The sequence below is a fragment of the Chiroxiphia lanceolata genome, chromosome 6, assembly GCF_009829145.1.
Source record: "Chiroxiphia lanceolata isolate bChiLan1 chromosome 6, bChiLan1.pri, whole genome shotgun sequence".
In the NCBI taxonomy this organism is placed as follows: domain Eukaryota; kingdom Metazoa; phylum Chordata; class Aves; order Passeriformes; family Pipridae; genus Chiroxiphia; species Chiroxiphia lanceolata.
Genome location: NC_045642.1, coordinates 41,418,776 through 41,433,906, shown reverse-complemented (window position 1 = coordinate 41,433,906; position 15,131 = coordinate 41,418,776). Strand labels below are relative to the sequence as shown.

Genomic DNA, 15,131 nt, shown 5'->3' with positions numbered 1-15,131 from the left:
GTTAGAAATGGGCAATGAAGTCATCTCCCTGTGGCAAACTGGCAAATGAGTCGACTAGTAAGCCCTGTTCCTCAGATGTGGTCTGTATGCCGAAAATATTTGAGAATCCTCCAGCTAGTTTCTGTTTTCTGCCTGTTTCCAGGCGGGGAACCACTGGTGGGAGAAAACCCAATGAACCTATTTGCAGAACCTGAGAATTAGCCTGGGATAGCTATAAACAGCTGTCTTGCAGCCAGGCATCTCTCAAGGAGCCAAGTCTGGGTTATGCACATGTCCTTAATTTATCCATTGCTTAATAATATATGAATGGTGAACTGCAACCTTCAAAATATGGGATCATTTCCAAAGGAAAGAAGTTGAATAAAAATCAACAGGGCTGTTGAGGCTTTGAGGATGTGCTGACTGCTTTAATAAAAGGCAACGGAACCAGAAAGGCTCTCTGCCAGGGATTTCTCTGTGATCTGTTTTTTGACCACCTGATGTCAACTGCTTTTAACCACAGCCTCCTGTCATTCCACTGAATACCCTAAACATTGCCATGCTCAGTAAGCATGTGAAGGCAAAGCAGATGAAGTCCCAGGAGTGGCACATGTGGCTCGGCTTTTGTCCGCCCACCTACAGCTCCTGCAAGAAGTTAAGTGTCTGACAACCACACATGCCCCTGGGGCAGGTAGTTTGTCCTGGGGCTGGTGTTAGGGCGTGCTCAGCTGGGAGGGATGCCAGCTCTGTGGGCTGTGGCACTGTCTCTAAAGCACCCTGTGACAACGGACCCTGTATTGCTGCTCTTCCTGTGTTGTCCCATTTCCTGGCCATGTCCTACACTGCAGACCTCCAGTTCAGCCAAAACGCATCTGTGTCCCCATGGTGGGGGAAATGCCTGGACGCTTTCCATGGGAGATGGGTAGCACCTGGGCTCTGGGCCGGCTCCTTCCTTGCCTGTGGCATTGCTTGTCAGTCTGGTGTATTTGCACTGTCTCAGCAGCGGTTCACCATCCTGGGTCCGGGATGGGGTTTCCAGGCCAAATTGTAGGGAGGAATTGCTCTTCTGGCTCTCTGCCCACTTGGGCAGCCAGCGGTTCAGCAGCAGCCCTTGCCTGTCTGACTCCGGGGGCTATGAGTGTGGGAAATGGCCGTGGCAGGGAAGGTGGCTGGAGCCTGATGCTGGACCTGACCTCCTGGATGTCCATCTGCATATTCAGAAGTCGTTCCCAGCTGGTTGGCTGCCTCCGGCCTCCCCACTCCCTCTTTAAAGGACCTGAGCGCAGCAGGAGGACGCGCTGGCTCTGCAGCATCCCACGGCCCCTGCCTGCGGGACACTGCAGGACACTGTGGGACCCTGCTCCCCGTGCCCCTGGAGCCGAGGTGAGTGGGGCAGAGAGGTGTGAGCTGCAAGGGTTGGGGACCGCCGGCTGAAGACAGGGGGATGTGGCGGCTGGGGAAGGCTCTGGGGGGATTTGCAGTGCTGGAAGGGGTGGCATGGCTGTCTCACTGAGGAGCACCTGGAGAGCCCGTGTGGGTTGGCTCCAGTCTTGGAGAGGGCACACTTGCCTTCTCTTCTAAGCATCTTCACTTCGTTCCTCAGTCTTTTTCTTCAGGTAAGAGGAGCCTCGGCCGCTTTTTAGTGTTCCAGAAGGTGGCACTGGTGAAGGCTGGTAGTAAGAGTAGGAACCGAAGCACGCATCTGCTAAGTTGGCCAGGAAAGGGCTGCATCAGCAGGAGCAGTTTGCTTGGGGCAGCACCTCCTGGCCCCTGCGGTGCTAGTGAGGCTGTGAGGGGGAAATGAGGCCACCCACAGCGAGCTGCCACAAGCTGGGACCGCAGGCTCTGCTCCCTCCCTCCCTCCAGATCTCCAGCAGAAAGATGGTGGTGCTGGAAACCTTAAGCAAGTGGAGGGCTCCTTGCTAGCTCTGAGTTGATCTGCTTACAAGGGGTGTATTGCCCCGGGTTCCTGGGGCTGGGAAGCCTCAGCACAGGGGACAGGTAAGCTCCCTGACATTGCTGTTGAACCCACTAGAAGTGAGGAATTGTGAGCAAGTGCCAAAAGGTGTTTCTGTCACAAAACAAGTGAGGTAGCAGGACTGGCTGTCTTGTGCCCATGCCTTTGCAGAAAGGCTTAAGGGGGGATGGAGTCTATGGCTGCAATCTGTTTGCTGTGTGACTTTCTTGGATGCAGCTGGCATGCTAAGTGGCAACTGCAGGCAATGGTGAAGTTTGTTACACCAGGGCCAGGTGTGATGCTGAGAGCTGCCAGCAGCCTGGCCTTGCACCGGCCATTGATAAACTGAGCAGTTTGAAAGCCCCCACAACAGACTGTTAGGAAAATGAAATACTACTGGTCAAGAGGGGTGGGTAGACAACACAGGAGAGTAACAAGTGGTGTCAGATAACCCAGAAAAGACTTGGTTTGTAAAGACTAGAACTCCAAAAAAGGTAGAGCTCTCCTAGACACCTGCCTGGAATACAGGGCTGTTTGAAGAAAGGCAACCTGCTAAAAAACAGTGAGAAGAAATCCATTTTCTACACTGCCTGGAGACTCGCCGTGGAGCAGACAGTCATGGGGACAGGAGACTGATGGTGTTGAAAATGATCAGACATTTCTGGGTATAGCAAAAGAATCTCAGACTTTAAAGATGTCTGGAAAACACACAAGCTGTCCTAATTCAGTGGTGCAAAGTTACTGCTAATTAATGTGGATGAGAAAGAAGTATCCCAGAGGAACAGTTACTGTGTAATTGCCCAGGATACGAGCTTTTACACCTTCTTTTGAAAAACTGCCTGAGCGAGGGAATGAGTGGGGGGGTGGATCCCTGAGTGGAGTCAGCATGACAATAATAAGCCCAGGGCTGCTGGCTCAGTAGTTTTTCTCTTCCCTGATAATCCCTATCCCCATTCCTTTTATTCATTGTTTTGCCAAGCTCTTAGGAACCCTGTGCTGTGTTAGCCTGAACATCTCAGTGGGTCCTGCTCGCAGCAGGTCACATCACACTTTTACCCTCGCTGTGCCCCTTTCCACCAGCCTGTTTGAGCTGGCCCAGCCCCCCAGTGCTGCCACCCATCCCCATGCCCTGGTGGCTCTGCTGGTGGGTGCTAGGGGCTGGCAGAAGCCAGCAGCAACCATGCCCTGGCGTGAATGCCTTCACCAGGGATGCAGCTGCTGTTCTGTGCTCTGTCAGCACCCAGGAGCACCCAAAACCACCTTTGCCCAGGCATATGTGGCAGAGGGCTCCACCTGGTGCTCACCTCCCTTGTACCTGAGTCCACAAGTCCAGAAGGGAGTTTCCTCAAATGCCTCTGGTGTGGATGCAGCTGGCAGTGTGTTGCCAGGCACATCTGGGGCCCAAACCAGGTAATACATACTCTGGGCACAATGAATGCCTGGCTGGTAGGTGGGAGCTGTGGCAGTGCCCAGGGCATTGCTGCTGTGATCCAACAGCCTGTTCATAGGTTTTGCAGTGCCTGGAGGTTTCTGCCTGGGTCATTCCCTGGTGAAATAGTTTTTGCAGGGGAGCAGTGATGCCACAGAAATCTGTGAGGAAAAATATCTGGCCATGTGCATGGAGAACTACTGTATGAGGTCCTATTTCTTGCTCTTTCTCCAGTTCCACACTGCTAGCAGGCTGAAACATCTAACACCTGGGAAGCCTGCTAGTCTGACACTGGAAATGATCCCCAACCAGCTGAAGGTCAGCTCTCCAGTTTCCAGGCAGGAAGAAGACAAAATGGATGGCAGGACTGGCTTTGAGCAGGACAGAGGCCATGCCACTTCAGGGCATGGCCAGGGGCTGAATTCAGAGCCCTATTTCCAGACTGACTCTCTCTTGCCTTCCTCCAATGCATCCCTCATATCACAGTTCCTCAGCCACCCGATGTTTGGCAGGAGCCTGGATTCCACCATCCTTTTCCCTTCCTCTCAGGCAGTTGCCCTGCCTCAGGACAAATGTGGTGCATCTCCTGGAGAAGGAGCACAAGCCCTGGCTTTCCCCAGGACCCGTGCCTCATCTCCCATGCCCTGTGCTGGTGATGGGGACCAGCTCTCCAACCAGCACCTACGAGCCAAGAGGGCCAGGGTGGAGAGCATCATCCAAGGCATAAGCCTCCCACCAACCCCTCAGGCATTTGACACCAGCTTGGAGGCAGCTTTTAGGCATGAGAGGGAGAGAGGTAGTGAGATACCCCCAGAGAACAAGAGGAAGCCGAGGGTGCCCCAGCAGGGCCTGGGGGTGGCTGGACGAGTGGCCCCCATGGGTGGCAGCTCTCATGCCAAGGGCTGCCAGCAGCTGAAGGAGCAGCTCTGCTTTTTAGAGCAGCAAGTGAGGCGGCTTCAGGAAAAGTTCTACCAGGTCTATGACTCTGCGGATGCTGCTCAAACCCAGGAAGATTCCGAGAAAGTGCAGCCACTTCCTGAAAGGCCTAGAGACAGACTGGATAAGGACAGTGCCACTGTCACCAGCAACCCCTGCAAAGTACCTCTCTGGAGGAGCATCCTGGAGGTGTGTGGGCTGGAGGAGGACGAGGACAAATGTGATGCAGGTGGCCTGCCCACGGCAGTGAGGGTCCTCTCGCAGGCACTGAAACATGAGCTGGCCGGGGTAACGTCCCAGGTGGTAGACTCTGTCCTGAAGACTGTCTGGCCGAAGGCAGCCAGCCACCTCCAGCAGCAGCACAACAGCTGCCTGGTGCTGAGGCCAGATGCCAGGAGAGAGTATTTTACTGGTGGGAAATGCAGAAAGCCACTTGCTAAGCCATCTCCCATGAATGCACCAGGCTCACTGGGCTCAACTCAGGCTAAAGTCCTGTCAGGAACTTTGGAGAAGAGCCTGGGCTCTCATGCTGGCTCCTTCAGTTCAAAGGGCATCAGAAAATCCTCTCAGATACCCAGCATGGCTTATTCACTGGGCCCGGTCACCCCTGTCCAGGACAGCCAGCTGTTGAGCCAGCTGTTGGACTATGGCCAGCACAGCCTCTGGGGCACCGACTCTCATGGGAGCCCATCTGCTCTGGAGAGGTGTCCTCCAGAGCCCCTCAGCTTACACTGGGGAACTGTCAAACTGAGGTCATCAGTCGTGAGACAGCAGCAGCACCATCCCCTGCCCCTGAGCCCTGCCAACATGGAGAGTCTGGCACTGCTGCCGGCTGGCAGGGATGGCCACAGCGACCCGCCAGCTGCGATGGATGGAGCACCCTTTGCCTTGACTCAGATATCCTTTAGGGGCAGCTAGAGAGGTCCCTGGAGAATGTGGTCTCCTTGTCCTTTGGAGCCACAGCTTGGCACAGCCCCTGCCAGTCTCTGCAAGGCCAGGGTCCCTGCTGCTCCACAGGGGGCTAAAAGGGTGTGAGCAAGAAAGAGGTCCTAAGCCATGCAGGGGCACTGCTGGTCCTCAGGGTTGGTTAGATGCTGTAGCGTAGCTGTGGGTCAGGAGCTCCCAAGCCTGTTCTTAGGCCATACTAGTGGTCCTGTAATCCTATGCTATGAACAGGTGTCTCATGAAAATCCCTGTTCCCATTAGCCTGTACAGTGCCAGGGGACCATTAGCTTCTTCAGGGATACTGAAGGGGAAATCCAGTGGCTGCCCAGCCAGAAATGAACCCCCTGTGCCCTGCTGCCAGGTTGTGGGGAGGAGTTGTCATGGGCACTGGGTATGTGTGTGTCAGGGCTGGTGCTCAGGGACACGCTGAGCTGGGGGGCTGCTGCGTGCAGGTTTTCCTTGACCCCAAGGCAGATGCAGGAGGCGCTGACCCCTGGCCACCTGAAGAAGGCCAAGCTGATGTTTTTCTTCACTCGCTACCCCAGCTCCACTCTGCTGAAGACCTACTTCCTTGATGTGCAGGTAAAATGGCAGTCCCCTGGGCTGATGCCCCCATGCAGTGTGGCACTTAGCCTGCCTCACTGGGCAACCATGAGGAAGGGGCTACTCTTGTGTTTCCCTGCCTTGCTGGCAGGAGCCAGGGGACAGCACCCATTTCAGCATGGGCTGCCCTGGAGCAGTTGCTCAGGGCTGTGGCAGAACTGGGTTGCCAAGTCTTCACTCTGTGCAATTGAGGTGTTGGGATTAAAGCATATCATGAATGTGTCTTCCCACTTCAGGGCAGCTGAGATCCAAATCTCGGTGGGGAGAGCACTGTGGACACCCCTGTGTCATTGTCCCAGCTGGTGTTCTGGCAGGCCTGAGGCAGGGCTGGGTTTGGGCCAGGCCAGAATTGTGTAGCTGGGTTCGTGGGGGCTCATGTGTAGCGAGGCTCCAAGCTGACATAACTCATCCTCCTTCTCTCCCTGGCAGTTCAGCCGCTGCATCACCTCCCAGCTCATCAAGTGGTTCAGCAACTTCCGTGAGTTTTACTACATCCAGGTGGAGAAGTTTGCCCGACAGGCCCTGCTAGAGGGTGTTGTGGATGCTTGCACCCTCCAGGTCTCCCGCGACTCAGAGCTTTTCCGTGCCCTTAATATGCACTATAACAAGGGGAACGACTTCGAGGTGAGGAGGGGGAGCTGGGGGATAGGGATGGTGGGGTTTGCAGGGGTAAGGAGGAGCCAGGAACATGGTGGTGCCATGGGCTGATGCCCATCTTGCTGCAGGTGCCAGGGCGGTTCCTGGAGGTGGCCAGTCTGACGCTGCAGGAGTTCTTCAGTGCTGTCAGGGCGGGCAAGGACGCCGACCCCTCCTGGAAGAAACCTATTTACAAAATCATTTCTAAACTGGACAGCGACATCCCAGAAGGGTTCAAAGCTGCTGGCTGCTCCCAGGAACTGCTCCGCAGCTGAGTCTCTGTGAAAGCAGCCCCAGGTCCTGTGTGCAGCCATCATGTGTTTAGTACCTCATGGGCACTGTGCACAGCATACGTTATTCAGAGTACTCTCTCTCTGACCTGTAAGACAGCTCCTTGCTTGAGGCCTGTCACTTGCCTCAGGAGCTGGGATTTTATGCTGTGTTTTCTATTCCCCTGCTCAAAGCCAGTGGGGACCTGCAGAAGGAAGAGACAGAGATGAAACCATCAGGTTGGAGCCTGGGAAGTTGCCCTCTCTCGACTCTCCCCATGACCTTGGCTGAGCACCTTCCTTCTCTCTTCCAAAGGGCCACAGACCAGAGCAAACAGACCTGCTGTTTATAAAGCAGACAGATGTCCTAGTAGTGGGCAGAGTTTTCTTGGCACAGCAGACTGGCGGATGAGCCTGGTCCAACAGCACAACTCGGTTTCTGTCCAGATACAACACGCCAGTGTCCAAAGAAAACAGCTGGTGAATTCCAGCATTTCAAGCACCCCAAGGGGATAGCTGACTCTGTCTGGGAGATGTAAAACCAGTGTTTATTGTAGCCAGCCCAAATAACATTCTCCCCTGCCTCTCCTGTGCTGTTTGACAGGACAGGAGTTTGACACCCCTCAAACAGCTGTGTACTGTGGCCAAGCAGTTGAGTGTATGCTGGTTGCAGGACTGACTGCTTCCCAGTAGTTATCCGTGATGCTGGAAGAGAGCAGGGTGCATGGCTGGCACTGCTCAGCACTGCAAACAGCCCCTATCAGCCTGGGAGGACCTGGGAGAACAGCCCCACATTAAAAACTCACCCATGTCCCCTCACATCATGTTTCTGCAGGCAAAACTGCCCCAAGTATCTCTGCTTTGCAACATGTCCGTGATGAAAGAGAAGCATGCTATTTGGGACCCATCAGTCCCTATGGGTTTAATACAAGCTGGGGAGCTGGGCCCTGAGATCTGCAGCCCCATTGATGTAGTGGGTGTAAACCCAAGGAGGTTTCTTTACCCTGTGACCAGGACTCAGTGGCCACTTTTCCATGTGATAGAGCATGGCAAAGCATTTTCTGTTAAGGGCTCTCTAATCCTGATAGAGGTGGCAGTGGGGAGGGAAAGGCTGTGAAGAGGAGGGAGGTCCTGGGAGAGGCACAGCAGGGAGAGCAGTGATGTGTAACTGTGGATGAGGAACAACATACACATGCAAAACTCACAGGGAGAAGACTGGGAGGAGGCCAAGATGATTTTGGGTGTGCTGCAGTTGTCAGCTGTGTACTAGTGCGCAGCAAGTGACTCGGGAGAGAAAAATCACAGCTCCGGTATCAGAAGAGTGCATGGGGTGATCCGTAGGCAGGGCATCTGCAGGAGTAAGGAAATGTGTGGTATCATCAGGGCATGATGAGAAGGCTCTGGAATAGGGGCAGTTTTACAGTTGTTCCCCCCATGGCGAGTGTGGCCACCCAGATTTCCTGCCTCTGTTTCTATGTTTATTTCTTCAAGTTTGTATATTTTACAACATTAAATTTACTTGACTCATTTTTAAATAAACACATGGTGTAAATTATCCTTTTACATCCCTAGAGACCTTTTTGATGACTTCTATTCTAAAGCATTACACTGAGAATTTCTTGCTTCTTGTTGGGAAAAGACTAAGACTGCAGCAAAAGGGCTTAGTCCACCTGCTGGCATCTCTGTGGGGCCAAGCAGCCCCCACTAACCAACATTAGCTCCTTTAAACCCCAGTGCCTTGTGGTCATTCTGCTCTGAAGTGCAACCTGTTGGGAGGATCAGGAATGGGGGGCTGGAGGCAGATGGAGCCATATCCCAAAGTTTAGGGGTGCCAGACTCAAATGTTCAACATCCACCAAGTGCTGCTGGTGCTGTTTGTGCAGGCAATAACTACCTCAGAGCTTAAGTAATGTGTTGGGTAGGCAAAAACAACACTGCTGGAAAAGGAAATGATGGCCTGGCTCAGGGAAGGGTCAGTAAATTCATCTGGCCATATAATTAGGGAACGTAAGATACAGGTGTACTGGAGGCATCACGCTGACACAAAGCCACACTTTTTACAGAGTCCTTGGGGGCAGCAGTTTCATGCTTCCTTTGGTAACATGCAAGTTCATAAGTGTCAGTAAATCAGCAGGTGAGGGGCTAAGGCAGTGCCCTAAACCACAGTCATGCAGTGGCTGAGGTTGTAGAGGACCTCTGGAGATCATTTTGTCCAACCTCCTGCTCAAGCAGGGCCACTGAGAGCTGGTTGTCCATGACCATATTCAGACAGCTTTTGAGTATCTCCAAGGAGTGAGACTCTACAACCTGATAATTAATGAAGATGTTCAGAGGATCGGACAAAGTATTTGCAGCAGTATTTTTGCTCCAGCGTTTGCCATATAACTGCTAAGAAGTGGGAACTAGGGAGCTGTATATTATTCTAGCTTCCACCTGTTTGGGGAGCCTGGGGTGCAGCTGCCTCCTCTGGGGCCAATTGTTTGCTTGGAGTCAGGGGGGTTGCACTCAGGCAGGCACAACTCTGCTGCACAATGCTAAAGTGGGGAAGCTGAATCACAGCCTTGTGCTCCCATGAGAGCCTTGGAAAGCAGCAGCCAGCTGGCAAAGAAGTTAAGAGGGGACTCAAACTGCCTTCCCTCAATCTAGGTCATAGAAGCACTGATACAGAGAAGGCAGCACATCTGCTAGGAGGTGAGGGGAGCTGGGGTTATTCTGAGGCTGATGGAGCCTGAAGCAGGAGGGAAATAGGGTGTGAATTCCACAGTGCCCAGTCACTAGTGGGGTTCTCCGGGGCTCCATCTTAGGCCCAGTTCTCTTCAACATCTTCATTAACAACTTGGATGTAGGATTCTATGGCATACTAAGTTTGCATATGATGCTAAATTGGGAGAAGCTGTTGACTCCCTTGAGAGCAGAGAGGCCCTGTAGAGAAGCCTTGACAAATTAGAGAGATATGCAATCACCAACCACAGGAAGTTTAACAAAGGCAAGTGCTAGATTGTGCACCTGGGACAGGGCAACCCTGGCTTTGTGTATACACCAGGGAACGAGAGGCTGGAGAGCAGTGCTGCAGAAAGGGACCTGGGAGTCCTGTTCAATGGCAAGCTGAATATGAGTCAGCAGTGCCCTGGCAACTGGGAGGGCCAACTATGTCCTGGGGGCATCAGGCAAAGCATCACCAGCCAGTCGAGGGAGGGGATTGTCCCGCTCTGCTCTGCACTGATGCGGCCTCACCTTGAATACTGTGTGCAGTTTTGGGCACTGCAATATAAGAAAGACATTAAGTTGTTAGAGTGTCCAAAGGAGGGCAACAAGGACGATGAAGAGTTTGGAGGTGAAGCCGTGTGAGGAGTGGCTGAGGTCACTTGGTCTGTTCAGCCTGAAGAAGAGGAGACTGAGGGGAGACCTCATTGCAGTCTACAACTTCCTCATGAGGGGAAGCGGAGGGGCAGATACTGATCTCTTCACTCTTGTGACCAGTGACAGGACTCGAGGAAATGGCATGAAGCTGAGTCAGGGGAGATTGAAGTTAGGTATTAGGAAAAGGTTTTTTACCCTTTGTAAAAGGGATTTGGCACTGGAACAGGCTCCCCGGGGAAGTGTCACAGCACCAAGCCTGTGTGAATTCAAGAAGCATTTGGACACTGTGACTACAGTTTTGACTCTCAGGCTTGGATGGGCTCTTGCTTCATTATTTCCCACTAATTACCTGAGGAAGCAATTTGGGTAGTGTACTCACCTACTGCTGAGTTTCATCTTTAAATAAAAAATCCTTTCCTTCCCTCTATCCAAATTTCTGTGGTATATGCTAAAAGCGCACAGCCATCTTTAACTGTCTCCTCTGGGAACAATTCCTTGAGGCTATCCCTTTACATTTCCAATAGCATTCATAATCCAAGCACAGCAATGCACTCTGCCCATACAGCTGAACAGCACCAAAGGCTGCTAAACATTAGGAACTGCCGATTCCTGCTCCAGGCTGTGGTAGCCAAAAGAGAGAGATGTGACCACACTGACTAAGCTGACAAGGGCTGAGAGCCCTTACGTACTCATCTATGTTAATATTTACCATGAGAGCCCTTATTACTCATGTGCAGCTAATTAGAGCATTAAGAAGTTCCTAGTGAATGTTCACCCTGTGTGTCAAAATAGCTTTGGGGAAACCGACAAGCAATAAAACATACCTGGTTTTTGTTTTCTTCCTTTAATGACTTGGGCCAGTCTACAGTGACTGAACCAGCCCTAGAAGCTCCCAGCTTAAGCGAATGTTTTTGAAAGGGTCCTTCTCTCAAATACACATCTCAGATCCTTATTTGGCATGAGGGAAGCTCATGCTCCAGATAAGCATCCCTTGGTGAGCCTGCTCATGAAACATTGCTCAGCAAAATTTGCTGTCCTATTATATGCATCAGAGGGTCAGATGTAATTCCAGGTTACAGTACGATTACCACATTTGAGAGATCAGACATCACTTTTCATCTCGAGAAGACAGCCCTTCCTCTGCCTCTTGTGCGCAGAGCTGCCCTGTGCCGCAGCACCACTCCTGGGGAAGGTGATGCACAGAGAGACTGTGGAGATCGGTATCAAAGATAAAACAGGGTCCACCAGGGCAGACTGGTATCTCTAGCTGATAGCAAAAGCTTTTTCCCTTTGCACACCATGAAATACAGTACTAGCGTGAACCATGGACCATGGAATGGGAACTGGGTCTGTGCCCAGTGCCAGCTTCACAGCAGCAGCTACATGAACTGTTCTCCTTTGACTTAACAAAAAGCCCTGTTTTAGTGAGACAGTGGCAATGGAGCCACGCAGCCAGGGCTGCATCCTCTTTTTCGGGGGGCCCCAGCTCACCAGCCTGCTGTAGCAGCTCAGGTGGAGACACAACAGCTCAGGTGGAGAGATGAGCTCGGTGAAAATGGGAGCTTCACCCAGACAGGGCAGTTCAGGCGGGCACTGAGACAAGGAGGCCAAGGCATGGCCCAGGGACTTTTGAAGGAGATACTTACTCTGAGCAAGGGTGCACAAAGGAGTGAGAGCACAGTCAGCCTCTGATGGAAGCTGCACGCAGACTTTCCTCCACCACCCAAACCCCACGGGTTGGTGCTCATCTTGGCGTGGGGGCAGTTGGGGTAGGAGAGGATAAGAGGCAGGCTGCCAAGAATAAACACACATGTCTTTGCATATATAAATCCCAAACCAGTAAACCCATTTTTAAAAGCAGGTTTGAGAATGGCTATTCAAGTAAAACCAGGGAGAGCTGTGCATGGATCTCAAGGAAAAGCAGATTTAGGTCAGCATTCAACATCTGTGAGGATACAGTCCATATATATATAATAATTCCTTCTCATCTAACTGTACAAGGAGGTGAAGTCCCATGTCATAAAGTCCCATGATCAACTTTTTTCTTTTTTTATGGTAACATACAAGCATTACAAATACCTAAAATTTGAGAAAGTTTCTATTTTCTTCTTTTGAGATGACTTTCAGCATTTTTACAGCAAGCAGTCACACCAACCATCAACTTTTACAGTATTTCTACAGCCTTCCCAAATTTAGTCATGTTTTTTAACACTAGGCTTTTGATTAAAAGTTCATAGAGCAATTTTAATTTTGTGTATAAGAGTCAATCAATGTTCTTGTTTTTGCTAATCCAATAAAACGGGCATTGTAGATTACCTACTAAGCAACTCTTAATGATACAGCATAAAGTCCAGTTAGAATGAGCCAAATGTGATGGTTTCCTTCCTGGTGTTTATTGCTTTCTCACTATTTGTTCTACTAGACTTAAAAGGATTGTTTTTAAAAGTGCCAGTCTGTACCCAACAGCATCAATCTTTTTGTCTTACCGCAATCATGGAAAATAAGGAGCTAAAATCAAGTGGTGAAGTGAAAAGCTGGGAATATGAAAACTACAAGACAGAGGAAAAAACCTGACTTCAAGGAAAATATTTTACTGGATATCCCACAGCATATAAGTGTCATCCATAGCTTTACATGAAGAACAAAAATTATAAAAAATACTTTATATTATTTAAAAATAAATACCTGAGAACATGCATGTGTATATACATATCTATACATCTGTATATAAAACCTGTTGTCATTTGGTTCTCAGAGAGCAAGCACAGAATATTCAACAGCATAATTGTTTTCCATTTCTAACTTCCAGGTCTGTGAGTAAGAAACAGTAGTCATAAGAAGAACATTTAAAAACACCAAGAATTCATTCTCAAGGAAAAAGGAAGGCCAGCCCTGCACATCTCTGTGTCTGTAGAGTCCCTATGATTGAGAGTACAACCTGTGTTCAAATAAAAACAATTACAAAGGCTGGTTTTAGATAAAACACTTTCAGAATAGTACCCACAGTTACAAAAAGATCATGCTAGCCAGAGTGCTCTCCCCTCTTGAGCAATCACTATAAAGCAGAATTATCATCTATTCATATTTCACAATGTCCCGGGCTGCAGCTGTGAGCCCAGAGATTTTTCAGTTTGTTCTTTTGTGGAAGGTCGTTAGAAGGGCATTTCTAACTGAGCACAGAACACCAGGTGCTTTTTAGTTGGCAGTGGACTCTTCAAATAACTTGCAGAGCACAAGCCCCTATGCAGCATCCGGAGTCACTGCTGTTGTCAGAGCTTCACTGCATTTCTCTCTGTGACTTCAAACAAACCATTTATTCTGCAGCTATTTCTAAGCCCTGAGCTTCAAAGCAATCTCACCTCCATTTCTGACTAAATTTTTAATGAGCAATGTTATCCAAAATACAAGCACAACCTTGCAGAACTGGCAGCATCTGGAAGTTGAAAACACCATCTTAGTAACAGTCCAGTCAGTGAAGGTCTCTGCATTCATGGCACAGGTTCTTGGCTGTAACAAGACTGTAACAAGCAAGGCCAAGGCTGGAGTGTTTAATCTGGTGATGAATGTTCTGTTTCAAGAACTTCGTGGAGCTTTGATTATTTATGGAAATGTAAAGGATAACAACACTATACTCACCCATATGTTAGCAATTAACTGGAGATGTCCACTAGCACTGTATGATTTGCTTGTGTAAGCATCTTCCATACCTGCAATGTAACCAGGATGCTGGTGGCAACGTATTCTGCATTTGAACAGTCATATCAACCACGGAAACAAAATCCTTGTAGATCCTAGGTTTACTCATAAAGATGTTTGCATGTCATTTTTTAGAAGGGGTCACCTTATCCTAGAAGGAATTATCTTTGGACCAGTTTTTCTTGAGCAGCTACTGTGGGGAAGACTGCAATGGCACAGAGCATCTGTTTGGTGCGTAACAAATCATTGCCGTGTGAACTCTTGAACAACCGAGACAAAACTACAGAATCGTCTTTCTCCTGAGCTGCTGTAAGGTTGTTTCCATAAAACTGCTTTCTGTATTTCAAGCAAAAAGATAGCAATTTCTTTCCTTTGCACATCTGGGAACACCAATGTGCGTCCTGTTCCCTTATAACAGCCCACAGTCTGTCTATATCAGTACACTCGTAGTGAAGCCCACCGTCTCCTCGTGGTATTGATCTACCCTGATCACACCACCATCTATGACTATTTGCCCCCAAATTAACTGATTGTGGAAAAGCTCTAACTTCTAACTTCAGTTCTCCAGATCTGTCTCTTGACAAATAATGGCTATTAAGGCTTCAGTCAGTCAGCAGACTCACAGTTACCGTCAGATGATCTTACCTCTCTTAATACTACTGTATGGCCCATTATGTTAGCCAACCATCAGCCTCAGGGCCATCCAGCTGTATTTTCTGCATATGTTGTTCTCTGGCAACTAGCAGCAATCCTTTGAAGATCAGCTCCTCTTTGCAAACAATGCTGGAACCAGCATCACCTGAAAGCAGCATGTAGAGTCTCAAAGGTCTTTTCAGAAAAATTTACTTGCCCTTGCATCATTCCTGCAACATACTCCAGTGATCCAGGGATCTTGCTACTTCAGCAGTTTGCAAAATTCAGTTCACCATCTCACAAAGTCTTCTGGTGCCACTTCATTTGTCTTTATTCAGTGTATTATTGAATGACCATGTGTTTGCAAGCATTCAGTGGCTTTTTCCACTGGAAATAAACCATTGAGTTAAGAGCCCACACCCAAAACACAACAATGCATTCTGGAAGCTAAAGTTGAGAAAGGATTCTCAGACATACAAAATAAGTTAAGAAAGCTCAGGGAGAAGGCAGCAGAGAGGACAGAGAAATGCGAGTGTTGTATATGTAACTCTGATATCATGCAGAAAAGTAATGGAGTAATGACAAGGTAAATATGGTGTTACAAAAAAAGTCAGGTCCTACAAGGGAAAGATCTACATAATAGCCCTAAATCTGGGTACAAATAAAGAAGCACTGAGAATTAATAAAG

General features: G+C 49.7%; 1 protein-coding gene across 1 annotated transcript; it reads left to right on the top strand.

The window, feature by feature from the left end:
* The first annotated feature begins 3,662 nt into the window (after positions 1–3,662).
* Positions 3,663–6,939, top strand: PROX2 (prospero homeobox 2). Its single transcript, XM_032691809.1, has 4 exons — positions 3,663–5,201; positions 5,724–5,828; positions 6,279–6,473; positions 6,575–6,939. The coding sequence occupies exons 1-4, from the start codon at positions 3,663–3,665 to the stop codon at positions 6,758–6,760; spliced, it is 2,025 nt and encodes a 674-aa protein (XP_032547700.1). The 3' UTR covers positions 6,761–6,939.
* The last annotated feature ends 8,192 nt before the right edge of the window (positions 6,940–15,131 follow it).